This window comes from Plecotus auritus (assembly GCF_963455305.1).
Source record: "Plecotus auritus genome assembly, chromosome: 1".
Lineage (NCBI taxonomy): Eukaryota > Metazoa > Chordata > Mammalia > Chiroptera > Vespertilionidae > Plecotus > Plecotus auritus.
This window is the reverse complement of record NC_137770.1, coordinates 245,719,125-245,746,367: the sequence shown is the minus strand read 5'-3', so window position 1 is coordinate 245,746,367 and position 27,243 is coordinate 245,719,125. Positions and strand designations below refer to the sequence as shown.

The window sequence follows — 27,243 nt, the reverse complement described above, 5'->3', positions numbered from 1 at the left end:
CCTCTGAGTCACGGCTTCCGAAGCCGTGGGCACGGGTGCTGTGGCCAGGCCTTGCCTGGGGGGCTTCCCGTCCTCGCTGACCACCCTTCCCCAAGGCTGTCACCGTGCCTTACGTGGCGAAGAAAAGGCCCATGGCACTGAGCCAGTAAAGAGATGCTACCCGAGAAATCACGTTTGGAGAGATGGACGGTGGAGGCCAGGGTTTGATGAGTGGCTACGTGACTGACTGGCTGAATGAACGGATGCATATCCCACGGTCCTCCCGGGCCCACTGGAGCGTGGCGATCGCTCTGTGCTGACGAATAAACAGAAGCAGGGACCACGCCTCACCCGTGGGCTGGCATAGGGTGGGCACCCAGGAAATGGCCCGACGATGATTCTGACCTTCTGTCCTGTGTCCTTCCTTCTCCTTGTCTCCCTGGGGCAGGGATGCGCATGAAGTGACCAATTGGAGTTCTGTGTGTGTGTGTGTGTGTGTGTGTGTGTGTGGTGCTGAGGCTTTAAGGAAATAACCCGTTTCTCTGAGATCAGGATCAGTTCACAAGCATTTTATTTATCAACGGCCATCAGCACACTCAGCCCAGAGAAACCACTGCTGCTGAGGGCTTCCTGGCGGCCAGGCGCCCCTCCCCCGCCCCCCCCCCCCCCCCCCCCGTTGCGGCCAGGAGCTGGGCTGCAGGGTCAGCTGGCTCCCTCCTCCTGGAAGTGCTTGTGACAGGCAGCCGTGAGCCCCGCCACCAGCAGGACGAACTCCTGGAAGCTCACTGTGGCGTCTTCGCTGGTGTCCAGGCCCTTGAACAGCTTCTCCATGGTGTCGTCCTTCCCGCTCTGGAGGAGAGAGGGGGCAGGTCAGCGGGGGTGTGCCCACGGGGGCCTCGGCCTCAGCCAAGCACCGCGCTGGGCAGAGGGAAGGAAACCGAGTCTGTGCCAGGCCCGCTGGGTGTGCAGACACCGCGCCTGGGAGGGCAGACTCGGCTCTGGCAGGTGGGGGCCTGCCCGACGTATTTGAAAGATTGTCTTTGTTTTTTAAAAATATGTTTTTATTGATTTCAGAGAGGAAGGGAGAGGGAGATAGAAACATCAATGATGAGAGAGAGCCCTAACCGGTGTGGCTCAGTGGATAGAGCATCAGCCTGCGGACTGAAGGGTCCCAGGTTCGATTCCGGTCAAGGGCATGTCCCTTGGTTGCGGGCACGTCCCCAGTAGGGGGCATGCAGGAGGCAGCTGATCGATGTTTCTCTCCCATCGATGTTTCTAACTCTCTATCCCTCTCCCTTCTTCTCTGTAAAAAATCAATAAAATATATTTTAAAAAATGATGAGAGAGAATCATCCATTGGCTGCCTCCTGCATGCCCCACACTGGGGATCGAGCCTGCACCCCGAGCATGTGCCCTGACCGGGAGTGGAACTGTGACCTCTCGGTTCATAGGTCGACGCTCAACCACGGAGCCACGCGGCCGGGTGAGGAGTTGCCTTTGGGTTGTGTAATGCACTTGACTGTGGCGATTCCCAGGAAGCCGCACCCACTCGCCGCTCTGTCCTCGGCGCCACGAGCTCTGTGGGTGCTGCCTATAAAAACTCCCCAGGTCATGTCTACTGACCACCATCCCAAGCGGCTGCCACGCTGGCCCCCTACATAGACCTCCAGTCCTCAATCCACCGGGCGAGGAAGGTGTCACCCGTTACAGGTGAGGAAAGCAAGCCTGAGAGAGCGGGAGAAGGGGACCTGGGGTCAGCCCAGGCCTGGACAGTCCCTGCCATCCCCACCCCCCCGGGGGCTTCCTTTCAGAGGGGGGTGAGGGTGTCTGCCAGCCCCACCCGGGGCTTCCTTTCAGAGGGGGCTGAGGGTGTCTGCCAGCCCCACCCGGGGCTTCCTTTCAGAGGGGGCTGAGAGTGTCTGCCAGCCTGCTCAGGGGCAGTGGGAGCAGCACTGCAGTGCAGATCCAAAAAGCAGCAGCAGGGGGCGCAGGCGACCCGGCCCCGAACCGCAAATTCTATCGCAAAATGTGCTGCTGGGCACAGCTGGGTGAGCGGTAGATCCCAGGCCCCAGGGCGGGTTCCGGTCAGGATCGCAGGCCACGGCCTCTCCCGCTGAGGAGCTGCGAGTCCGCGGCCTGGGTCTGGACAGCTTCTGCCCCTGCTGCCTTCCATGCCCTCCTTCCTCCTGCCCCACAGCTCCCTCCTGCCCCCAGCCAGCTGGCTCTGCCCCAGGGGAGCCTCCTGCCCAGGGGGGCCTCCTGCCCAGCCCGCCTCACCTCCAGGAAGCCCGGGAGTTCCTTCTCCAGGAGCACCCTCAGCTCCTCCTTGCTCAGGCTCCGCCGGCTGCTGTGCATCCCTGCGTAGCGGGCAAACACATCGATGATCATGCCGATGGCGGCCTCCAGGTCAGCCACGGGTTCCTCAGCCTCGGGTGCCTCGGCCACGGGTGCCTTAGCCACGGGTGCCTCAGCTGTGGGTGCCTCAGCCTTGGGTGCCTCAGCCATGGGTGCCTCAGCTGTGGGTGCCTCTTGGCGGCTGCGGTGACCGAGGGAATGGCCCATCGAGGCCCCTGGTGCCTCTTATAAAGGGACCCAGCTCCATACTGACGCGGGGTGGGACGGGCAGGGCTGGGTCACTCTGCGCACGTGCCCCTCCCCGTTGGGCATCCCTCGGATGAAACGCGTTGTTGCAACTTCCTGCGGCCCTGGGCTGGACCCCTCCCCCGGCCCGGGCTGGGCCCGGCCCTCTTGGCGTGCCCACATTTCACTGCATTTCCCGTGTCCCCCACCCTGGGGGCAGGGTTGGTGCTTGCTGAGCGAGGAATGGGTGATGGCCTGTCCTTGGGTGCTGGTCCCTGTGAGTCAGGCGGGCCTGGCGGAGACACCGTCGGAGGGAGGAATGTTGGGCCCAGCGGGTTAGGGGCTTGCGCCTGCTTGTCTTCAGAACGCCCTGGGCCATCAGCGGGCAGCTCACCGCAGCTCCCCCAGCTCCTGCCCGTGTCACCCGTGGCCTTCTTCCCTCTTCTCGGGACGCCAGGCACACTGGATGCGGGCTGACCACTCCAGCACGCCGCCCCTTACCCCACCCCCTCTGCCATGACCGACATCCACATGAGGCCCTGCCCGAGGCTCGGGAGGACATCCCTGGGGCCACTGTTCAGCCGGAGCCTCGAGGCAGCCGGGCACACCGCCAGCTGCCAGACGTGCGCGCCGTGACCCGTCGAAAGCGCGCACCGCTTCCCCGATTCCTGCTCCGGTCTACTTGCTCTGGGACAAGTTCTGGAACCGGGGATCCTGTTGGAGGAAATGGTGATGATAGTCGATGCCCCTCGGAGGTGGAGAGAACACTGGAAGGTGGGGACGATGCTGGGAGGCGGTGGCGGTTAGACAGACAGGAGCAGAGCAAGGACAATAGGTGAGGCGCCCAAGGCGGGCTGGGTGCCTAGCAACGGGCAAAACTGGAAAACAGGACCTCGCCCCCAGGGTAACCTTCCCTCCCCTGGCCGTGGCTGGTCATGGGATCAGACCCCTGACCTTTCCTCCCGAAGATAACATCTGGGCCTCAGTGGTTTTCAGCCCCAGGCGCAGAAAAGCAGAAAACCAGACAAGTGGCGCCATGGCTGCCTCAGGGCCAGCTGCAGTGACGGAGGGCCAGCCGCCGTGACGGAGGGCCAGCCGCCGTGACGAAGGGCCAGCCGCCGTGCGGAAGGGCCAGCCGCAGTGACGGAGGGCCAGCCGCACTGACGAAGGGCCAGCCGCACTGACGAAGGGCCAGCCGCACTGACGAAGGGCCAGCCACACTGACGAAGGGCCAGCCGCACTGACGAAGGGCCAGCCTCACTGACCAAGGGCCAGCCGCACTGACGAAGGGCCAGCCGCACTGACGAAGGGCCAGCCGCACTGACGAAGGGCCAGCCGCAGTGACCAAGGGCCAGCCGCCGTGCCGAAGGGCCAGCCGCACTGACGAAGGGCCAGCCGCACTGACCAAGGGCCAGCCGCACTGACGAAGGGCCAGCCGCACTGACGAAGGGCCAGCCGCACTGACGAAGGGCCAGCCGCAGTGACCAAGGGCCAGCCGCACTGACCAAGGGCCAGCCGCACTGACGAAGGGCCAGCCGCACTGACGAAGGGCCAGCCGCACTGACGAAGGGCCAGCCGCACTGACGAAGGGCCAGCCGCCGTGCCGAAGGGCCAGCCGCAGTGACGAAGGGCCAGCCGCACTGACCGAGGGCCCGCCGCAGTGACGAAGGGCCAGCCGCAGTGACCGAGGGCCAGCCGCACTGATGAAGGGCCAGCCGCAGTGACCAAGGGCCAGCCGCAGTGACGAAGGGCCAACCGCACTGACGAAGGGCCAGCCGCAGTGACCGAGGGCCAGCCGCACTGACCAAGGGCCAGCCGCAGTGACCAAGGGCCAGCCGCACTGACGAAGGGCCAGCCGCACTGACCGAGGGCCAGCCGCACTGACCGAGGGCCAGCCGCAGTGACGAAGGGCCAGCCGCAGTGACCAAGGGCCAGCCGCAGTGACCGAGGGCCAGCCGCAGTGACCGAGGGCCAGCCGCACTGACGAAGGGCCAGCCGCAGTGACCAAGGGCCAGCCGCACTGACGAAGGGCCAGCCGCAGTGACCAAGGGCCAGCCGCACTGACGAAGGGCCAGCCGCACTGACGAAGGGCCAGCCGCAGTGACCGAGGGCCAGCCGCAGTGACGAAGGGCCAGCCGCACTGACCGAGGGCCAGCCGCACTGATGAAGGGCCAGCCGCAGTGACCAAGGGCCAGCCGCACTGACCGAGGGCCAGCCGCACTGATGAAGGGCCAGCCGCCGTGCCGAAGGGCCAGCCACACTGACGAAGGGCCAGCCGCACTGACGAAGGGCCAGCCGCAGTGACCAAGGGCCAGCCGCACTGACCAAGGGCCAGCCGCACTGACGAAGGGCCAGCCGCACTGACCAAGGGCCAGCCGCACTGACGAAGGGCCAGCCGCACTGACGAAGGGCCAGCCGCACTGACGAAGGGCCAGCCGCAGTGACCAAGGGCCAGCCTCACTGACCAAGGGCCAGCCGCACTGACGAAGGGCCAGCCGCACTGACGAAGGGCCAGCCGCCGTGCCGAAGGGCCAGCCGCACTGACGAAGGGCCAGCCGCCGTGACGAAGGGCCAGCCGCACTGACGAAGGGCCAGCGGCCGTGCCGAAGGGCCAGCCGCACTGACAAAGGGCCAGCGGCCGTGCCGAAGGGCCAGCCGCAGTGCCGAAGGGCCAGCCGCAGTGACCGAGGGCCAGCCGCAGTGACCGAGGGCCAGCCGCACTGACGAAGGGCCAGCCGCAGTGACCAAGGGCCAGCCGCACTGACGAAGGGCCAGCCGCAGTGACCAAGGGCCAGCCGCAGTGACGAAGGGCCAGCTGCACTGACGAAGGGCCAGCCGCAGTGACCGAGGGCCAGCCGCACTGACCAAGGGCCAGCCGCAGTGACCGAGGGCCAGCCGCACTGATGAAGGGCCAGCCGCACTGACCAAGGGCCAGCCGCACTGACGAAGGGCCAGCCGCAGTGACCAAGGGCCAGCCGCAGTGACGAAGGGCCAGCCGCACTGACCGAGGGCCAGCCGCACTGACCGAGGGCCAGCCGCAGTGACGAAGGGCCAGCCGCAGTGACCAAGGGCCAGCCGCAGTGACCGAGGGCCAGCCGCAGTGACCGAGGGCCAGCCGCACTGACGAAGGGCCAGCCGCACTGACGAAGGGCCAGCCGCAGTGACCGAGGGCCAGCCGCAGTGACGAAGGGCCAGCCGCACTGACCGAGGGCCAGCCGCACTGATGAAGGGCCAGCCGCACTGACCGAGGGCCAGCCGCACTGACCGAGGGCCAGCCGCAGTGACCAAGGGCCAGCCGCAGTGACGAATTGGGGCGGAGCATGGAGTGTCAGACCCGCAGTACTCAGCACTATTTCATACACACACACACACACACACACACACACACACACTATATATATATATACACACACACACACATATACATATACACATATATATACATACACAGACATATATGTAAATATATTTTTTATTGATAATATATTTTATTGATTCCAGGGTGGAAAGAAGAGGCAGAGAGAGATAGAAACATCAATGATGAGAGAGAATCATTGATCGGCTGCCTCCTGTACAGGGCATGTGCCCTCACTGGGAATCGAACTGTGACCTCCTGGTTCATAGGTCAATGCTCAACCACTGAGCCACACCGGCCCGGCTCAGCACTATTTCCATTCCTCTCCTCCTCTTCCTTCTAAGTTTCCCAGCTGCCGTCTCTTTCCAGGTGCCCCAAGGGTCCGCTGTGTCTGGACGTTGAGAAACAAGCAAACAATGACATGGGAGGGTCACGCCAGAGGCCGGTGGGAGCCCGGAGGAGCAGCTAACCCCGCTGCTGTGGAGAGCAGGAAGGCTCTGGAGGGGTGGTGCTTAAGGGCGGCCATGAGACAAAGGGGCTCAGCCCAGGGGTCTCCAGTGTGGTCCCGGCCAGCAGCATCAGCACGCTCTGAATTAGAAACCCCGGGCAGGGCCCCAGCCGCCAGGGTGGCTGGGAGATGGAGCTGGCCGACCTTCCAGGTGGTTCTGTTGCCTGCTCCAGAGTGAGAACCACGAGTCTAGACGAAGGGCAGGCATTCTCGCCATGGAGGATTTAAATGTGAACGACGGGCAGTGAGAAGTCCATGTCGTGTTCGAAAGTAAGACTTGTGTGCCTTTGACGAGAACAGACCCCGGATTCCTGCCATGTTTCTCACTGTCCTGAGGCTGGGGCAACAGGCTAGAAAATTAACTTACCTGTCCTTAATTTCTGTGTCGAGTGACTTTTTAAAAAACACTTGGATTAAGTTTAATTTGCATTTTAAACAGAAGACAGCCTGGAATAACTGAAATAGAAGAACAAAGACATAAAACTGCAAGTCAGGTTTGGAACATCGGTCTGAGTGCCTGGGGGTCAGGATACACAGGGAAGGTCTGCAGGTGGGACTCGAGCAGGGGGAGGAACCCATTCAACGCTCTGTCTCATTTCTCCACCAAACCTTTACAACTGTGTGTGTGTTCCTCTTAGCAACACTCAGCTCTGCACTGTTGTTTGTTCTGAACCGGGTCCACTCATTTAGACCGTGGGTTAGTTAACTTGTGCATACAAATGAAGAGAAAACCAAACAAAATCACCGGATGGCATATGATTGGATGGCATATGATTGTGTGCGGCTTTAGAAATCAGCTTCAAAATAGTCCTCTGCTCTCAGTTTGAAGGACTCAATAGCCTCTCTTCAGCTACTACTACCAGGGGTGGGCAAACTTTTTGACTCGAGGGCCACAATGGGTTCTTAAACTGGACCGGAGGGCCGGAACAAAAGCATGGATGGAGTGTTTGTGAGAACTAATATAAATTCAAAGTAAAGGAGCGGAGGGGAGAGCAAGAGAACCGGATAGAACAGCTGGATCCGGCCCGCGGGCCGTAGTTTGCCCACGGCTGTGCAGCTAGACAGAGCTGTAGTCGGTGTTGAATGTAAAGGGCTCGGATGTACCTTTTTATTTTAATTTTTTAAAAGTTACGTAATTGATTTTACAGAGAGGAAGGGAGAGGGGTAGAGAGTTAGAAATATCGATGAGAAACATCCATCAGCTGCCTCCTGCACGCCACCTACTGGGGACTGAGCCTGCAACCCAGGTACATGCCCTTGACCAAAACTGAACCCGGGACCCTTCAGTCCACAGGCGGATGCTCTATCCACTGAGCCAAACCGGTTAAAAATTAAATGTATTGGGGTAGCATTAGATAGTAAAATTACATAGGTTTCAGGGGTACAATTCTATAACACATCAACTGTATACTGTGTTGTGTATTCACCACCCCAAGCCAATTCTCCTTCCGTCACCATTTATGCCCCTTTTACCTCTCCTAGCTCCCCTCCCCCTTTTCCCCGTTGATACCCACCATTCTGTTGTTTGTGTCTATGAGGTGTTTTTGTTTTTGTTTTTGCCTAATCCCTTCACCCTTTTCACCCAGCCCCTCCCCCGCCCCCCGTGACTGCTGTCAGTTTGATCTCTATCTAGGAGTCTGTTTCTATTTTGTTGTTGTTGTTAAACCTCACCTGAGGATATTTGTCCAGTGACTTTAATTTAGAGAGAGTGGGAGACAGGGGAGAGAGAGAGAGAGAGAGAGAGAGGAACATTGATGTGAGAGAGGCACCTCGATGGGTTGCCTCCTGAATCCCCACCGGGGTGGGGATGGAACCTGAAACCCAGGTACATGCCCTTGACTGGGAATCGAACCCGTGACCCTTCGGTGTGTGGGCTACATTCTAACCACTGAGCTACACCGGCCAGGGCTCTATTTGAAAAAAAAAAAAAAATCCTCACCTGAGGATGTGTTCATTGACTTTAGAGAGGAAGGGGCGGGGGAGAGGGAGAAACATTGATGTGAGAGAGAAACATTGATCACTCCAACTGGGATCAAACCTAAAACCTTTTGGTGTATGGGACGATGCTCCAGTGAAGCCACCCAGCGAGGGCAGTCTGTTACTATTTTGTTCATCAGCTGATTTTGTTCACTAGAGTCCACATGTGAGTGAGATCATGTGACACTTCTTTCTCCGACTGGCTTACTTAGCACAATGCTCTCCAGGTCCATCCATGCTGTCACAAAGGTTTCCTTCTGTTTGACGGCCGGGTAGTATTCCATGGTGTCGATGTCCCACAGCTTTTTTATTTTTTATTTTTTTTATTTTATATTTTATTGATATTTTACAGAGAGGAAGGGAGAGGGATAGAGAGCTATAAACATCGATGAGAGAGAAACATCGATCAGCTGCCTCCTGCACACCTCCCACTGGGGATGTGCCCGCAACCAAGGTACATGCCCTTGACCGGAATCGAACCTGGGACCCTTCAGTCCGCAGGCCGACACTATCCACTGAGCCAAACTGGTTAGGGATCCCACAGCATTTTTATCCACTCAGATGGGCACTGGCGCTGCTTCCAAATCTTGGCTACTGTACGTAGCGCTGCAATGAGCACAGGGTGTGTATGTTCTTTTGAATTCATGTTTTGGGTTTCTGCAGAGATAGTATTCCCAGAAGTGGGATCGGTGGGTCATGAGGCAGGTCCATGTTTAACTTTTTGAGGAAACGCCATACTGCTTCCCACCGTGGCTGCACCCGCTGCACTCCCACCAGCAGACACCAGGGTCCCGTTCCCTTTTCTCCACGACCTCACCAACACTTGTTGCTGAGCTATTGATGGTAGCCGTTGTGACAGGTGAGAGGCGATACCTCATTCTAGTTTGAATTTGCAGCTCTTTGACGATTAGTGATGTTGAGCATGTTATCACACGTCTATTGGCCATCTGTATGTCCTCTGAGGAGAAAGAAGAGTGACGTAAAAGCAAATTTACTCATGCGTGCCAAGCTCTGCTCTGGGCTGTGGGGGCACACAGTTAAGAGCCCCCTCCACCACCACCCTCCCACCCCATGCAGACACGCAGCAGACACCTGGAGCTCTGATTCTCAAAAGGAAGGGGCTATTCGGGTTAAGCCGGGGTGTCACAGCCTTTAAAAACACTATTGCCTAGCATCTAGATCAGTGGTTCTCAACCTTCCTAAGGCTGCGACCCTTTAATACAGTTCCTCATGTGGTGGTGACCCCCAACCATAAAATTATTTTTGTTGCTACTTCATAACTATAATTTTACTACTGTTATGAATTGTAATGTAAATATCTGTGTTTTCCGATGGTCTTAGGCGACCCCTATGAAAGGGTCATTGGACCCCCAAAGGGGTCGTGACCCACAGGTTGAGAACCGCTGATCTAGATAGCTAGCGTTTACATCTTTAAAATGTAGATTCCTCGCTTGAGAAGCAATCTAGGAGGAGAGGGTGCACCGGAAGAGCTCACCCCAAGGCGGGGGGGGGGGGGGGGGGGGGGGGAGCAGCTAGGCGGGGCACCCGGTGAGCGGAAGCAGGGACGGGAGCGCGCGTGCGTGCTCGTGCTCGTGTGTGCGCGCGACCGCGGCGGAGCCGGCTGCGTCTCCCGCCGTCGACGCGCGCGCGCCCGCCCCTCGCTCCACCAGCGGCGCGACCGTAAAGAGGCCCGGCCGTGTCGTGAACGGGGCCGCAACGCGCAGGGAGCTGGTTGACGGCCGGGACTCCATTTTGTTTGCGGCTACTCTGCTCGTAAGTCGCTCTTTTCCGTGGCTTCTCGGAGGCGAAAAGTTGAACCCGGGTAAAAGTTTGAAGGACGGTTCTGGAACTCTGTGGCTCAGCGTAGCGAGTCTCCGTTTTCTCTCCGCAGCCGACGCCGACCCTGCGGTTCCGGAGGAGCGAAGAGAATGCGGCCCCTGGACATCGTCGAGCTGGCGGAGCCGGAGGAGGTGGAGGTGCTGGAGCCGGAGGAGGACTTCGAGCAGTTCCTGCTGCCCGTCATCCACGAGATGCGCGAGGACATCGCGGCGCTGACGCGCGAGCGCGGGCGCGCCTACCTGCGCAACCGGAGCAAGCTGTGGGAGATGGACAATATGCTCATCCAGATCAAGACGCAGGTGGAGGCCTCGGAGGAGAGCGCGCTCAACCACCTGCAGGGCCCGGGCGACGGCGCCGAGGGCCGCGGGGCCCGGCGCTGCGAGAAGGCCGAGGAGAAGGCCAAGGAGATCGCGAAGATGGCCGAGATGCTGGTGGCGCTGGTGCGGCGGATAGAGAAGAGCGAGTCGTCCTGAGCGGCCGGCGGTAAGGCCGCGCTGGGGCCGGGGAGCCCTGGTGGCCGCCTCGCACTCGATGACCCTCCGGGGTGGAAGGAACCGTCGTCCCCGCGGGCGGGCGGGCGGGGGGGGGGAGGGGAGAGCGGCATCTCCGTGTTCCCCGTAGGAGGCTTCCTCGCTGCCCTTTAAGTTTTTGGTGGTTTTTTTTTTTTTTTTTTTTTTACGTTGGTAACTGGGAAAAACATTGCCTGTTGTTGGCTTGGTACCTGGATGGAACCTAAGGTCGCGCGGCAGAAGAGTAATTGTGGGATAGTGAACCTAACAGTCGCCAAGGGAACAAAATCACGACACAGGCCACCGACCCGGGGGCGGAGAGGTGGGGTTTTCAGAGGGAAGGCCTCGCTGTTGGGCAGCTCGGGACTTTGCTAGGAGACGGGCCGAGGCAGGTGGCTTCCCGGGGAGGGGCGTCCCGCAGGGCTGTCCATTGGCGGGGCATGGGGGGCTGTTGGGGGCTGTTTTTCTCATAGAATTAACCTGTTAATGATGGGTTTCTCGCCATTGCATTGCAGGTTTACAGCCAATGGATTCTGGTCGACTGGTGGAGATTGGCTGACACCCTGGAGAAGCTAAAACCAGAGAGCCTTTTGTTTTCCCCCTTTTTTTTTCTCCGTCTACACTCTGTCCTCATTTACACTACGTTTCTGCTGTGGTCTGTGGTTGATGACCTCAATATGAGTTTTGACTTGTTGGATGTTTTTGTTCGGGGAAGTAGCTTTGATTTGGGAAATGCTCTGACACAGAAGTGGGCCTAGATTGTAAGCTCGTGCAGCAGGCGCATTGTTCCTGGGTTTTGGTTATTTCTGAGTTTTGAGGTGCTTTTGCTCATTCTTGTGCGACCTGATAGCTCCCTGGAACTCTGGGTCTGTGTGGGACGCCAGCCCCAGAGTTGGAGGTCTCCAGCTCTGCAGGACCGAGGGCTGCTCGCTGCCGGGACAGGAATCCATGCAGCAGCGGCCCAAGAAGCTGAGGAAGGGACCAGACTTCCAGCGGCCTGACGGGGCTGATCCGGCTGGGACTGGTGAATCCGACGGCGGAAGATGGCATTGTCTGTATTTTGGGACTTGAGTTGCTTTCTGTGTGAGACCAAAGGAGGAGAGATGTATTTTGTTCAAAATGTAAATTTTATGTGGCACACTGTCCGATGTAACCTGTCTGGTCGGTTTGTTTGGACAGCCTAACTCAGCTTCATTGGACATGGAACCTAGATGGGGGAGGAGATCTTAGCATTCTGTACAAGTTGATGTAAGACCCTGATGCATTTCAGGGGCTAAAATGAAAGAGATATTTGCAAAAGCCTTTAAGGGGCTGGGAAAGGAAAGCGAGGACTGTCTGCATTGGACCCTAAAACGGACAGGGACTAGGGATCTTGAAGGTTCATACGTTGTCCAGCTGTAAGTTCATTTGAATAGCAGACCTGACAAGTATTTGAGGTCAAAACCCTACCATGTGTTTAAAAAAGAGTTACCATGTTAATAAAAGTATTCATTTGCTTGAAAAGACACACGACCTTCCTTTAGAATGAAGTCTTTCTCCTTTAGAATGAAATCTTTCTCCTTTAGAATGAAGTCTTTCTCCTTGGCGTCGTTGCCAAGTGGAAAATGAATTGCTGTGGTTTTTGATGCGCTCAGTCACCTCTAATGGGAAGATTTCTCTCTGCATGCTGCGCTGGGAACTGAGAGGAAAGGCGCCTCATGCTGTGGTCCAGGCTCCTGCCTTCAGAAGCCAGAGTGCTTTCCGTCTCCCCACTTGGAAGACGCAGACAAGTCTACTGTAGTCCTTGCACTAGGAATAAGTGGTGAGACGGTGAGATGGGAGACCACCCCTTCCGAAGGGAAGGACTTACTGCCGGAAGTACTGCTGCCGGCGGCCCCAGCTGGTCCACTCTCTGAAAAATGTCTCTGCTTAAGAGCTGCCTTAGCCAAGCTCAAACCCCCTTTCGCAGGTGCCCATCTCCAGGGCGAAGTGGGCTGGGGTCCAAGGCCGTTTCCCTCTCACTGCTACTTGGGGCAAACTTTGAAGGGCACCTTGGCTTCAGAGCTCCCTGTGGGTCCGCTGAGGCTTTTGTTAGGGCCTCATCACAGCCCCCCTTCCTGCATCAGAGTGCTCCTGGGGAACCATGGGTAAACGTGAGACAATACATTTGCCGTGTCCAGAGCACTGAGGGGGAGAGCCAAGGAGAGCATTCAGAGCACAGAACTGGTGAACTTGGCCTTAAAGAATGAGTACACCAGGAGAGAATGCGGGACACCCAGGCACGGGAACAGTGAGAAGATGCCGGAGATTCGGAGTTTTCTGAGCACATTCTAATGGTGGGGAGACGTGGGTAGGACGGAATTATGAACCAGGAAACCACCGCCATCCAAGCTGCATTTGGTACGTTTGTTAAAACGAGAATTCATCTCGGTACAAAAACGACAGACTATTCTGATCTCACCAGTTTTCCACCAAAGCCCTTTTTCCGTTTTAGGGTACCACATTGCATTTGGTAATGGATTTTAAAAATAGGTGCTACAGCCCTGGCTGGTTTGGCTCAGTGGATAGAGCGTCGGCCTGCGGACTGAAGGGTCCCAGGTTTGATTCTGGTCAAGGGCACATGCCTGGGTTGCGGGCTCAATCCCCAGTAGGGGGCATGCAGGAGGCAGCTGATCCATGATTCTCATCATTGATATTTCCCTTCCTCTCTGAAATCAATAAAAATATATTAAAAAATAAGTAAATAAAACAGGTACTACAAATGGCACACAGTTCAAAAGATGCAAATGATCTCCACTCCCCCATTTCCCAGTTTCTCTCTGAGAAGACAATCATTTTCCAGTGTCTTGTATATCCTTCCAAATATGGGTGAGCATAAAACTCGCCCAAACTTTTCTTTTTCACCTACATGGTAACACATGTATAACCTGTGAATGTCCTCAGTGTGTTGCTTTTGTCTACCTAAACCATAGTTTGAAAGTCTTAACTCTAAACATCTAGCTCTACCCTTTTAAAATGGCTGCACGTGTTCATCGCACTCTAAGGTGAAGTATCAGAGGAGATTCTTGCACCAGTTTGAGAACCATCGTCCTAAATTCTTTTCAGCAACTCTTCAGTTCCTCTTCCTTGTGATTTTAGTCACAACTGCAAAGCAGCTGCCAATTCAGATTTCCCCAGCTCCTTAAGTCTGTCCTGGCTTGCCAGTAATTGGAGGATCCATGGAATCTTGCATTTTCTAAGCAAAAAATCGGACGAACCATTCTGAGAGGCTAAATTGAGACTAGCTAGTGTTGCCGGAAGCCTTTCATGGCAGATCCATGTGTCCCTCGTGAGCCCCAAGTCCTCCATCCCTTTCCTGGGATCCCTGCGGAGTTCAGGCCACCGACGGCTGTGCAGAAGGGCTGTTGGGGATTCTGGGACAGGTTCCTGAGGCTGGGACCTCTCTGCTGGGGTAGCTCAGGAGTGACAAGTGTCCTTTTATAGCAGAGTGCTGCTACAGAAAGAACCCTAAGAGCCGGGGGGGGGGGGGGCGGGGGGGGAGCGTGGAGGGTTAGGTAACGAGCTCTGATGAGAAGTGGAGGCAGAGTGTGCAGGACGTTCATGCTGCCCTGGTCCCGCACGTGGCCAGGATCGGGCTGGGAGACAGTCCCCAAAGTAGTACTACAGAGGCTTCTGCACCCGGATGTTTCTTCAGGAATGACCCCTGGGAAGAAAAATTTGAATCTCGTGGACATTACGGGGGGACCGGTGACAGCCAAGGACACAGTCAGCACTTGGCGGGGGAGGGCCATTAACAAAGGCCTGGCTGCAGGACAGTCTGCAGCCTCACCTTCCCAAAGAGAACCCTCAGGGTCCAGGCTGCTGGGAACAGGCTGGGACACGGGAGGCCTGGCTCCCGGCACCTGCCACCTGCTCTCCGTGACCTTGAGCAGACGCTGGCTTGTGTCGGGTTCTTTCCAGCATGACATTCTGTATGATTTCTCCACCTGAAGCTAATCTGGAGGAAACTGCTCTGGGGCAATGAGTGCTGTTCAAATTCTCCACCTCCCAGGCACGGGCTGGTTGCACTCGCTAGCCCCCAGGTGGCGGCAGCGGCGGTGGTGATGGTGATGGTGGTGTGTGGCTAATTCTGGTCAATGAGTTAGAAAAGTAAGTCACATCCAAGCCAGAACCTCCCACGAGAGATCCTCCAGAGCTCTCTTCCCTCTGGCACAGGGACCAGCAACATTCCAGATGGGTGGTTGGTCATCAGCTTGTGTCCCTTTGATGAGAGTAGCTCCCTGCCAACCTGTGATGAACACACAGTGCAAACGAGGAAAAACCTTAGCGGGTTTATCCGGGCGGTGGATAAGCTGCGGCGTTCCCATCCTCTTCCTGAGGTAGGTGGGGATTTGCTATCGGGTAACACTGCGGCCAGATGAAGGGAAATCTATCCAGGGCTTGCTTCATTCAGTTGCTGTCCAGAATAAGACCCTCCCCCTGGCCAATCCATTTTCCCCTCTTCTGATCCCGGTAATGTTCTGTAGTTCCTTTCTCCTGATGTATATCCTTCAAACTTTCTATTCCGTGACTCACAAAATCCTCCATTCTATCATTTCCAAACTCATTCATACTATTTTTCAAATCTTCTGTTTGTTTTGTTTTCTCCTTTTTATTGAATTTATTGGGGTGACACTGGTTAACAACATTACACAGGTTTCGGGTGCACAATTCCACAACCTATCATCTGTACACTGCGTTCACCACCCCATCAAGTCTCCTTCCATCACCATTCGCCTCCCCATCCCCTCCCCCTCTCACCTCCCCCTACTCCCACTTCCCTCATCAATCACCACACTGTTGTCCATGTCCATGATTTTTTTCTCGATTTTTGCTCAATCCCTCCACCCTCACCTCCCACCCACTCCCCCAGCCCCACCCGACAGCTGTCAGCCTGCTCTCTAGGAGTCTGTTTCTATTTTGCTTATTCACTTTGCTCATTAGATTCCGCATATGAGTGAAATCCTATGGGACTTGTCTTTCTCTGACTGGCTTATTCCACTTAGCATAGTGCTCTCCAGCCCATCCAGGCTGTCACAAAGAGTAAGATTTCCTTCTGTTTTACAGCTGAGTAGTAGTATTCCATTTTTATCTGCTTCCAGATCTTGGCTATTGTAAATAACGCTGCAATGAACATAGGGCTGCACAGTCTTCAGTATACGCTGCTTTCGACAATGGCTGCACCAGTCTGCATCCCATCAAGAGTACAGGAGGGTTCCCTTTTCTCCGCATCCTCACCAACACCTGTTTGTTGATTTATTGATGACAGCCATTGTGAAAGATGTGAGGTGATATCTCATAGTTCTGATTTGCATCTCTCTGATGATTAGTAATGTTGAGAATCTTTTCATATGTCTATTGGCCTGTATGTCCTCTTAGGAGAAGTTTTTGTTCAGGTTCTTTGCCCATCTTTTTAAAAATATTTTTTTATTTATTTTAGAGAGTAAGGGAGAGAGAGAGAGAAACAAAAACATCAATGATGAGAGCGAATCATTGATCAGCTGCCTTCTGCACGCCCCCTACTGGGGATTGAGTCTGCAACCCGGGCATGTGCCCTTGACTGGAACTGAACCCGGGACTCTCCAGTCCGCAGGCCGATGCTCAATCCACTGAGCTAAACCAGCTAGGGCTCTTTGCCCATTTTTTAATTGAATTTTTAAAAATATAATTTACTGCCCTAACCGGTTTGGCTCAGTGGATGGAGCGTAGGCCTGCAGACTGAAGGGTCCCAGGTTCAATTCCCGTCAAGGGCATGTACCTTGGTTGCGGGCACATCCCCAGTAGGAAGTGTGCAGGAGGCAGCTGATTGATGTTTCGCTCTCATCGATGTTTCAAACTCTCTATCCCTCTCTGTAAAAAATCAATAAAAAATATAAATAAAATAAAATAAAATATAGTTTATTGATTTTTTACAGAGAAGAAGGGAGAAGGACAGAGAGTTAGAAACATCGATGAGAGGGAAACATTGATCAGCTGCCTCCTGCAACACCCCCCACCGTGGATGTGCCCGCAACCAAGGTACATGCCCTTGACCGGAATCGGACCTGGGACCCTTCAGTCCGCAGGCCGACACTCTAGCCACTGAGCCAAACCAGCCAGGGCGGATTGTTTGTTCTTTCGGTGCTGAGTTTTATAAGTTCTTTATAAATTTTGGATAGTAACCTCTTATCAGATGTATTGGTGAATATGTTATCCCATTCATTGGGTTCTCCTTTTATTTTCTCGATGGTTTTCTTTGCTGTGCAAAAGCTTTTAGTTTGATGTAGTCCCATTTGTTTATTTTGTTTGTTTGTTTGTTCCCCTTGGCAATGAGATATATCAGAAAAAATATCTCTATAAAAATTTACTGCCTATGTTTTCTTCTAGGGTTTTATGGTTTTGAGTCCAACATTTAAGTCTTTTTTTAAAAAATATATTTTAATATATTCTTTCTTTATTTTTAAATAAATTTTTATTGTTCAGATTATTACAGGTGTTCCTCTTTTTTTCCCCCCATAGCTCCCCTCCACCTGATTCCTCACCCCACCCCATGCCCTTACCCCCTGCCACTGTCTTCATCCCTAGGTGTAAGATTTTTGTCCAATCTCTTCCCACACCCCTCACACCCCCTGCCCCCTGAGAATTGTCAGTCCACTCCCTTTCTATGTCCCTGATTCTATTATATTCACCAGTCCATTCTGTTCTTCAGATTTTTTATTCACTTGATTTTTAGATTCACTTGTTGGTAGGTATGTATTTGTTGTCATTTTGTTGTTCATAATTTTTTTAAAAATATATTTTATTGATATTTTACAGAGAGGAAGGGAGAGGGATAGAGAGCTAGAAACATCGATGAGAGAGAAACATCGATCAGCTGCCTCCTGCACACCCCCTACTGGGGATGTGCCCGCAACCAAGGTACATGCCCTTGACCGGAATCGAACCCGGGACCCTTCAGTCCGCAGGCCGACGCTCTATCCACTGAGCCAAACTGGTTTCGGCTGTTGTTCATAATTTTTATCTTTACCTTTTTCTTCTTCTTTCTCTTCTTAAAGAATACCCTTCAGCATTTCATATAATCCTGGTTTGGTGGTGATGAACTCCTTTAGCTTTTTCTTATCTGTGAAGCTCTTTATCTGACCTTCCATTATGAATGATAGCTTTGCTGGGTAGAGTAATCTTGGTTGTAGGTTCTTGCTGTTCATCACTTTGAATATTTCTTGCCACTCCTGTCTGGCCTGCATAGTTTCTGTTGAGAAATCAGCTGACAGTCGTATAGGTACTCCCTTGTAGGTAACTAACTGTTTTTCTCTTGCTGCTTTCAAGATTCTCTCTTTGTCTTTTGCCCTTGGCATTTTAATTATGATGTGTCTTGGTGTGGTCCTCTTTGGATTCTTCTTGTTTGGGGTTCTCTGCACTTCCTGGACTTGTAAGTCTATTTCTTTCACCAGGTAGGGGAAGTTTTTGGTCATTATTTCTTCTAATAGGTTTTCAATATTTTGCTCTCTCTCTTCTTCTGGCACCCCAATAATTTGGATGTTGGTACACTTAAAGTTGTCCCAGAGGCTCCTTACACTATCTTCATATTTTTGGATTCTTTTTTCTTTTTGTTTTTTTCTGGTTGGGTGTTTTTTTTTTTTTTTTTTTTTTTAAATATATTTTATTGATATTTCACAGAGAGGAAGGGAGAGGGATAGAGAGCTAGAAACATCGATGAGAGAGAAACATCGATCAGCTGCCTCCTGCACACCCCCCACTGGGGATGTGCCCGCAACCAAGGTACATGCCCTTGACCGGAATCGAACCCGGGACCTTTCAGTCCGCAGGCCGACGCTCTATCCACTGAGCCAAACCGGTTTCGGCTGGTTGGGTGTTTTTTGTTCCCTCATATTTCAGATCTTTGGTTTGATTCTTGGGGTCCTTTGATCTACAGTTGAATTTCTGTATATTCTTTATTTCAGACAGTGTATGCTTAATTTCTGACAGGTCCTTTTCCATTTTTTCTGGCATTCTCATTAAGATCCTTAAAGGTCTCACTAAGTTCCTCAGAGGTTTTTAGAAGATTCTTGAGTAACCTTATAAATGTGGTTTTGAATTCTATGTCCAGTAGTTTGCTTTCCTCCATTTCTTTCATTCGTGACATGTTTCTTTGTCTCTGCATTTTGCTGCTTTCCTGTGTTGATGGAGTGGTTTTCTGTGGTAGGTGACCAGTGGTTCAGCCTATCAGCTGAGGTGGACACTCTTGGTGCACCCCTTTGTGGGCTGAGTGCAAAGTCTTGGTGTAGTTAAGCCTTGATTGCTGTTGGTACACTGGGAGGAATTGACCTCCAGGCCAATTGGCTGTGAGGACCCGCTGTGTCTATAATGGAAGAACTGCTGTGCTGGAGACACGCTTATGGGGCAGGACTTGCTTCAGTGGGGCTTTGGTGCTCACTGAGTCTGCCTCTTGAATGTGTCACTTATGGATGTGAGGAGTTGAAATCTGGTGTCATCTCACACTGACCATTAGATACACTGGCTTCTGGATCTCCAATGGGGTGCAAGTCAGCTACTGTCTGAGGCCACCCAGCAGGAGCTACAGCGAGAACTACAGTTTTCTCCTCTTTGCTTGGGGTTTGGAGGTTTTGGAGCTGTCTGACCAGAGCTGCAGTTTGTTAGGTTAAGCTGCGATAGGGCAGGCCATTTATATGCAAAAGCCACTGCATGGAGCTTGGGTGGCTTTGTAGATTGTGTGGGGCAGGGTCTCAGGGAGTCACTAGGCTAGGGTGTGGCAAACAGCGATGGCTGCCAGTCAGCCCTCTCTGCGTCTCCATGTTTCCAAGTCCCTGCGTCGTGCGCCCCAGCGCAGTAAACAATGATTGCTTGGGTCCCCAGCATCTCCCCAGAGACTGGAGTTCAGAGTAATCGGGAGCTTGTCTCCCTTCGGGTTGAAAAAAGCAGCGCTCCCAGTCGCCCGCTGCCAGCCCGATTCACGTGCTTCTTTACCCCAGCTTTTCAGCGCTTGTGCACGTCTCACTGCTCTTTTCTCTTTCCTTCTAGTTGTAGAATTTCCACTCAGTCAGCTTTCCCATGGTTCTGGGTGAGAGATGTTTTGTCTTTTAGTTGTAGTTTTGAAATTGTTGTGCAAGGCAGCAGTTTAGGTGTTTACCTATGCCGCCATCTTGGTTCGGATCCCAACATTTATGTCTTGAATCCATTTTTTTTGTTGTTGTTTGTTAATCCACACCTGAGGATATTCTTTTCCATTGACTTTTAGAGAGAGTGAGAGCGAGCAAGAACCATCAATGTGAGAGAGAAACATCGATTGGCTGCCTTCTGCCAGGACTGGGGATCAAACCTTCAACCCAGGGCCGTGCCCTTGACTGGGAAGGGAGCCCACGACCTTTTGGTGCATGGGCCAGTGCCCTAACAGCTGAGCAAAGAGGCCAGGACACCTTCAATCCATTTTGAGTTTATTCTATTTATGGCGTAAGAAGGTGGTCTAGTCTTGTTTTTTCCATGTGTCTGTCCAATTTTCCCAACACCATTTACTGAAGAGACTGTCTTTACCCCATTGTATGCTTTGGCCTCCTTTGTCGAATATTGATTGACAGTACAGGCCTGGGTTTGTTACTAAGCTCGATTCTGTTCCATTGATCTGTTTGTTTTTATGCCAGTACCATGCTGTTTGGACTACTATTTCCTCATGTTATCATTTGCCCCTTCAAAGCATGTTTCTTTACACCTGTAACAGCTGAGGCTGGACTCCTCCAAGCCTGGGCTTTCCTGCAGTCTCGATGGTGATGGTCCCTCGTTGCCCTACTAGGGACCAGGGGCTGCATTTCGGACAGAGTAGAGAGAAGGGGAAAAAGGAAAGGGGAGCGCGAGGTTAGGGTTTTGAGGAGGTGTTACTGCCTCAAAGGACCACATCCACTGACTGGGTAGCGGGGGAATGAGAAGCAGGGGAGCAACGGGAGAAAGCAGCGGTTAAAGTGAACTGAGGGGTCAGAGGCTTAACAAAGTGCCGGTGACTAGAGTGGAAGTGCCCCTGGAAGGGTGGGATGTGGGCAGCAGAGGAGTGCGGAGCAGGTGTGCGGTGAAAGCAAGCGCCAAGTCACCGTTGGGAACGAGTGGCCAAGAGGCGTGGAGGAGCTCATTGGATACGGGGAAGCGGAGGGCCTAGCAGCCCAGGTGGGGGATGGTGGCTGTGTGAGATCCAGGGCGATGGCAGGGCATGGGGTGGAGAGGAAGACCAGGGGCAGGTGCCAAAGTGGAGAATACATGAGGGGACCCGAGGGAGGATGACAAGGTGGAGGATGATTAGGCTTTGGTTCTGAACTTAGAAGTGGCTCCCTAGGGCAGGGATTGGCAACCTTTTTCTTTTTTTTTTTTTTTTTTAAAAAAAACCTTTTGCTGGCTTTTTTTTTTTTTTTTAAATATATTTTATTGATTGTTTTACAGAGAGGAAGGGAGAGGGATAGAGAGTTAGAAACATCGATGAGAGAGAAACACCGATCAGCTGCCTCCTGCACACCTCCCACTGGGGATGTGCCCGCAACCAAGGTACATGCCCTTGACCGGAATCGAACCTGGGACCCTTCAGTCCGCAGGCCGACGCTTTATCCACTGAGCCAAACCGGTTAGGGCGGCAACCTTTTTCTATAAAGAGATAGTAAATTAAAAAAAATTTTTTTTTTAGTTCTTGTGAGCCAAACAGTCTCTGTCACATATTCCTTTTTTTTTTTTTTTTTTTTTTTTTAACAGCCCTTAAAACGTGAAAACCATTCTTAGTTCAGGGACTATAGCTTGCCAACTCCTGTCCTTGTCCATTATTTTTATTATTTTTAAATATATATATATATATATATATATATATATATATATATATATATATAATTAATTTCAGAGAGGGGAGAGGGAGAAACATCAATGATGAGAAAGAATCATCGACTGGCTGTCTCCTGCACGCTCCCCACTGGGGATGGAGCCCACAACCCGGGCATGTGCCCTGACCAGGAATCGAACTGTGACCTCCTGGTTCATAGGTTGGTGCTCAACCACTGAGCCACACTCGACGGGCATTATTCTTCACAATACTGTCGGGGCTCTCCAATATGTTTTTCCTTTTCCATCTCACTCCTTGACCATTTCTGAAGAGAGCACTGAAAAATATGCCAGTTTTTAGCTCCAGAGGCTGCTTTCTGCTGGTAGAAAGTTGGGAGTCTAGATGTCTTTTTATATTTTGAACAGTCTTAGTCTCTTTTCATCCCAGCTGGCAGCATTTCTGCTAATACTGCAGGCCAGGTGCAAGAATTCGTGCATGGGGGGGGGGTGTCCCCTCAGGTTGGCCTGTGGAGATCGGGCACCAGCTTGCACCCCCAGCCTTGCAGCCCCGCCTGGCACCCTGCCTTGGCCTGGCGCAGCCCCCTCACCTGCTCCTCCATCCCTGTGGGGCAATCGATCAGGGCCAGGCCCCCCACTCGGCTCCCTCAGTGCCTGGGAGCAGGGCAGCAACCTCGCCTCAGGCCGCTACTGCTGGTCACCGGGGCGACGGGGGCCCTGCTCGCACCCACCTTGACCTGGTGCCGCCCACTCACCTGCTCCACCATCCCGCTGTGGTCCAGCTCTCCTCAGGGCCCATCAGGGCTGGCAGCACCTCCAACTGCCGGCCCTGCCAGCGCTGCGTTGCTGAGACGCCTGCCATGTTCTGCGCTGCCCCCTGGTGGACGAGTCTTTGTGAGGTATGTTTAACTTTTTAGACCTAATTACCTGCACTTTTGCCATACCTGGCTGCTGTGAGATCATGCCCTTAGCATTCCTAGGAGCCTGTGCCAGGCCAGATTTTAAGATGGCCCTCTATGATCTATTACTCCTGTGATTGTTACCTTATATTGCAAAAGAGAGATTATCCAGGTAACCTAATCCTGAAAGCAGACTTTCCTTTGGCGAAGAGCAAAGGGCTGTCAGAGAGATGACAAGGATGAGAACCATTTGACACGCTGTTGCTTGCTTTGCATACGGAGGGCACTCACTATGTGCAAGGACCAGAGTGGCCGGCAGAAGCTGAGAGAGACCCTGGCCCACCAACAAAGAGGGTCTCCCACATATTACCTGCTAGACCAGTGGTCGGCAAACTCATTAGTCAACAGAGCCAAATAGCAACAGTACAACGATTGAAATTTCTTTGGAGAGCCAAATTTTTTAAACTTAAACTTCTTCTAACGCCACTTCTTCAGAATAGACTCACCCAGGCCGTGGTATTTTGTCGAAGAGCCACACTCAAGGGGCCAAAGAGCCGCATGTGGCTCGCAAGCCGCAGTTTGCCGACCACGGTGCTAGACGGACAGAGTGAATCACCTAGAAACGGACTTTATTCACCCCACGGTCACAATATATGGCAGGAACGGCATATGAAAATACCTATTGGGAAGTAATGTTAAAGCCACATTTATTGAGCCCTTGCTGTTGTTATGCCCAGATTTCGTGATCCCTAAAGACCACCCGGGAGCCGAGTCCAATGCAAAAGCAAAGAGCCTTTATTCGAGCTAGCTTGAGCTCAGTCCCATACACACCGGCGCAGCAGCGAGGTGGAGAGAGAGAGAGAGAGAGAGAGAGAGAGAGAGAGCGCGAGCTTCAACAGGACAAAGGTTTTATAGGGGTCTGAGGCAGGGGGAGGGTACCCTGAGTTGGCTGACCCCGATTAGTCAGTTCCAGGTCACCTGAAGGGACTAGCAAGGCTGTCCCCTACCCACACAGCTTTCCCAGGCTTGCTTGGATGGCGGTTATCAGTAGAATGAGAGCAACCTTTCATCGCTTACCAAGAAGTCTGTAACTATTTACTGAGATTTGCTGTGCTGAGAATTTGTCCTTCTGCTCTGTCTCTCCCTTAGAGATTAAGAGGAACGGAGAATACATCCCTCTTGACAGACCTCCTATTCAGTGTTCTGTGCACAAAAGGCATTACGCAGTTAATAAACTTGCTGCAGTCTCCCGATGACCTGTAGTCCTCCCGATCCCGCTCTCCTGTCTTTCTTTCTCTTCTCAATTCCCACCGCCCTACCTCAGCCCGGTTCAACCTGCCAGGCCGGCCCAGGCACCTGATGGGTGAAGGAGCATGCTATGGCATAGCCCAATCTGGGCCTAGCTGCTTTCTTGTCGTTTTTCTCGGAAGGGAAGTTATTCTGGGACAGGAGGAAGGGCCTAGCACAGAAATGGAGTCTCTGCCCTTTCAGTGAAGAATGGATTCTTTCCGTCTTCTTCTCCCAGGGCACACTGGGTGCTGGGTGGGGCTGAGGAAACGGCTGAACTAGGACAACACCAAGTCCCGGAAAGCGAGCTGCAGCCCTAACCACCACCCAAGGCAGAGTAAGACCCAGCAGACAACAGGCGAGGTGGGGCGGGCGGTGAGGACAGGGCCATCAGCATCAGCACTGGGATATCGCAGTTCTCTAGCCTCGGGGAGAAGCCACTGCCCCACGGCGGCCTTGGCCGAGCTGACATCGACCCTGGGAGAGCCACTCCTTGCTCGGTGCGTTAAGAGATTCGAAGGGTGCCAGTATCTAGACTAGAGTCTAGTGGACCATTACACCGTAAGCGCCCTACTGAGCTGTCTCATTACTCTAATGCAGAGAAATCGACGTTAAAACCCAAGACGCGTTAGAAGAGGAACCCGAGCTCAAGATCTCGGGGAGCCCGACCGTGATGCGAGGGCGGGAGCGTGCACGCGCCAGAGGAGGCCCGCGAGTTCCCACCGGCGGCGTGGCCGTAAAGGAGCTCCGGCGCGTCGTAAAAGCGCCGCACGCCAGCAGCGCGCCCTGGCAGACGGCGGGGAGGCCATTTTGGACGCCGTCTCTGCTGCGAAAGTTGAAAGAACCTGTTGCTCGTCACAGTGGCGTTTGGGCAGAGCTCAGCCCCGCGCCGGGCGCTCGCTGTCTGCCGGCCGACCTCTCGGGGGCGGTGACCGGGCCGCGGGGGCCGCAGGGCGGCGAAGGGCGGCGGCGGGCGGCGGGCGGCGCGATGCGGCCCGTGGACGCGGACGAGGCGCAGGAACCCGAGCTGGACTGGGAGAGGGTCCGGAGCCCCGCGCTCGCCGCCGCCCGCCGTGACGTCAGCGCCCTCGAGCGCGAGCACGTGCGCGCGCACCTGCGGGCCCGCCGGAGGCTGCAGGAGATCGAGAGCCTGCTGGACGCGATCCACAGCGAGGTGGAGGCCTCGGAGGAGAGCGCCCTGGACCCGGCGCGCAGCCCCGGCGCCGAGGCGGAGGAGCGGGTGGTGAAGCTGTGCGAGCAGGTGGAGAAGAAGGCGGTGGAGGCCGCGCTGATGGGGAAGCGCATCGTGGAGATCCACCAGCAGATCGACAGCCACGGGTGTTGCTGAAGGGCGCGGAGCAGCAGGTGCGTGTCGGGCCGCGGGCAGCCGGCTTGCTGGAGTGATGGGTGACGCCCCGCACCGACAGGCTTCGGCCCTGGGGAATGGGGGTGGCGGGGGCGGGGGGCGGCTGTGGGTACGCGGAGGCTGAGACTTTACTCTTTTAACGGTGCTAATTAGAAGGAAACTGGTTGGTCTGTAGATGTGAAACATCCAGGAAATATTTTGCAGAATGTGGACCAGCCCAGTCACTAGGGTGCAAACCTAGGTCACAAAGCAAGAAAAAAAAGAGGAGACGTCAGGGAAGTGGGAAACTGAAGTCAGATGGACACTTGTAACCGCTCTGATGAAATTGGGGTGTTTCGGGTGACCTTGCGGCCCGGGTAGCATTCTGCAAGGTGGCTGGTGTTTGGGTCTTGATGATAAATTTTCCCCGCTTGTACTCTAGGTTATCCGCGGATGGGCTCGGCCGGTGAGGAGGACTGACCACTTGGAGAGGCTGAAACCACGAGGCTTTCCTTTTCCCTCTCTCCTGGTTTTCTGTCTGCGTTTTCATCCTGGTAAAGACATCTCTCCAGACCCTTCTGGTAGATGTCTTCCGTGTTACCTTGTCATACGTGCAATATGATTGATTGCTTGGTGCATTCGGCTTGGAAAAGACAGCGTAGGTATCATTTTACTTTCTATTAAATGCTCTTCCATGAAAAATGGGGCCTAGATTGTCGGCTGCTGTGTGGTCACATTCGTTCCCGTGACTGTTGTATTTTTAAAGTTTGCAAGTACACGCTTGTGCTCCGCTGTTTTTTATGCTTCCTGGAATTTGGGGACCCACGAGAGAGACCTGAGGTCAGCGTTCTGCACGAGAGAAGACACACCTTGGCTGCAGCTGCTGAAGCAAGAACCCAAGTCCCGGTGGAAGGTGTGCACGAGGGCCCCCTCCCTGGATAAGATGAAGCCGGCCCAGCGCACGGCTGGCACGGAGAGTGGTGGTGTGTGAATTTTGGGACTATGCAGCCCGGCAGATTAAGGCAGGAGGGCTGTGTCCTGTTTCTTTTTCCTCTTTTTTTTTTTTTTTCAGAAATGTAATTTTTTCTGTGGCACGTTAATTGCTGTACATCATGTAACCTGTCTGGTGAGTAACGTAGGGTAGGGGACGAGTTCTCGTCACGACATGTATTTGGTGACTTTTTAAAATAATACAGTCGTGCATTTCACGGGCTTCTCGGCCACAAATGCACATGATCTCTGGAGGAGTTGGGGAGGAGAGCGAGGAGCCTGGGGCCACGGTGGGCCTCAGGCTGAGAGCACGAGGCACCTCCCAGGCTCCGACGATGTCCATCCTAGGCCATCGGAGCAGACTTCACCGGGATTGAGGTCAGAGCTCCAGCTTGTTATGATGAAGTTCACTTGCCTGGAAAACCAATTTTTAGAATCTTTGTACAAATGACCAAAGCCCTTGAGTTGGCCAGAAAAGGTGAGATAAATAAATTTATTTCAAAATGCACATTTCTCACTGATTGTCCGTCATTGTCAAATGGAGGTCAGTTGCTCCTGACTTAGAAATGTGTTCACAGGCCGGTGTAGCCCAGAGGGAGGTTTGAGCTGCAGCGACTGGAGCAGGAGGGGGAGGAGGCAGAGCAGGAAGGGGCCTCAGGAAAGAATCTGGTGTGGCCCCCACCTTCAGGAGGTTCATTCAGTCACTTACTCACTGGGACCATGTGCTGGCCCACAATCCCCTGAACACTAGGAATTTCCGGGAGAGACGAGCTAGTAACCCATTGAGACCGTCTGTGACCCACAATGACATGTGGTGTCCCCAGCGCTGGTCTTTGCGTCAGCATGTAAACTGAGTGCCCGCAGAGGCGCGGCTCCATCAGGGAGCAGACACCATGCTGGTGCATTGGACCTGGTGTTTGTAAGAAAGAACAGTGCCCGGCCATGGAAGGCAGGAAGAAAGGTATTGTATATGTCAGCAGTGAGCTCTGTAGGAAAAAAACAGAAGGGAGCATTGGAAGGTGGGCTGTTTTATGTAGGATGGTCAGGCAACATCTCTGATACGTGACATTCCAGCAGAGGCGTGTGTGGATACACAGGGATGTTACATGTGTAATACATATTTATATAGGAAATACATGTGATAGGATATATAGGAA

At 53.8% G+C, this 27,243-nt stretch overlaps 2 protein-coding genes across 2 annotated transcripts; both read left to right on the top strand.

Annotated features, from left to right (window-relative positions):
- Positions 1-9,985: 9,985 nt before the first annotated feature.
- On the top strand, positions 9,986-12,250 carry LOC308238943 (MORF4 family-associated protein 1). Its single transcript, XM_080651454.1, has 2 exons — positions 9,986-10,721; positions 11,263-12,250. The coding sequence occupies exon 1, from the start codon at positions 10,328-10,330 to the stop codon at positions 10,709-10,711; it is 384 nt and encodes a 127-aa protein (XP_080507580.1). The 5' UTR covers positions 9,986-10,327; the 3' UTR covers positions 10,712-10,721; positions 11,263-12,250.
- A 10,993-nt stretch (positions 12,251-23,243) lies between these two features.
- MRFAP1L2 (Morf4 family associated protein 1 like 2) lies at positions 23,244-26,594 on the top strand. The gene is made up of 2 exons (XM_080660796.1): positions 23,244-25,116; positions 25,539-26,594. Exon 1 carries the CDS (start codon positions 24,425-24,427, stop codon positions 25,097-25,099), a length of 675 nt encoding a protein of 224 aa, XP_080516922.1. The 5' UTR covers positions 23,244-24,424; the 3' UTR covers positions 25,100-25,116; positions 25,539-26,594.
- Positions 26,595-27,243: the final 649 nt, after the last annotated feature.

Coding starts and splice junctions, on each gene's coding strand:
- LOC308238943 (XM_080651454.1), top strand. CDS start 10,328: ATGCGGCCCCTGGACATCGTCGAGCTGGCGGAGCCGGAGGAGGTGGAG.
- MRFAP1L2 (XM_080660796.1), top strand. CDS start 24,425: ATGCGAGGGCGGGAGCGTGCACGCGCCAGAGGAGGCCCGCGAGTTCCC.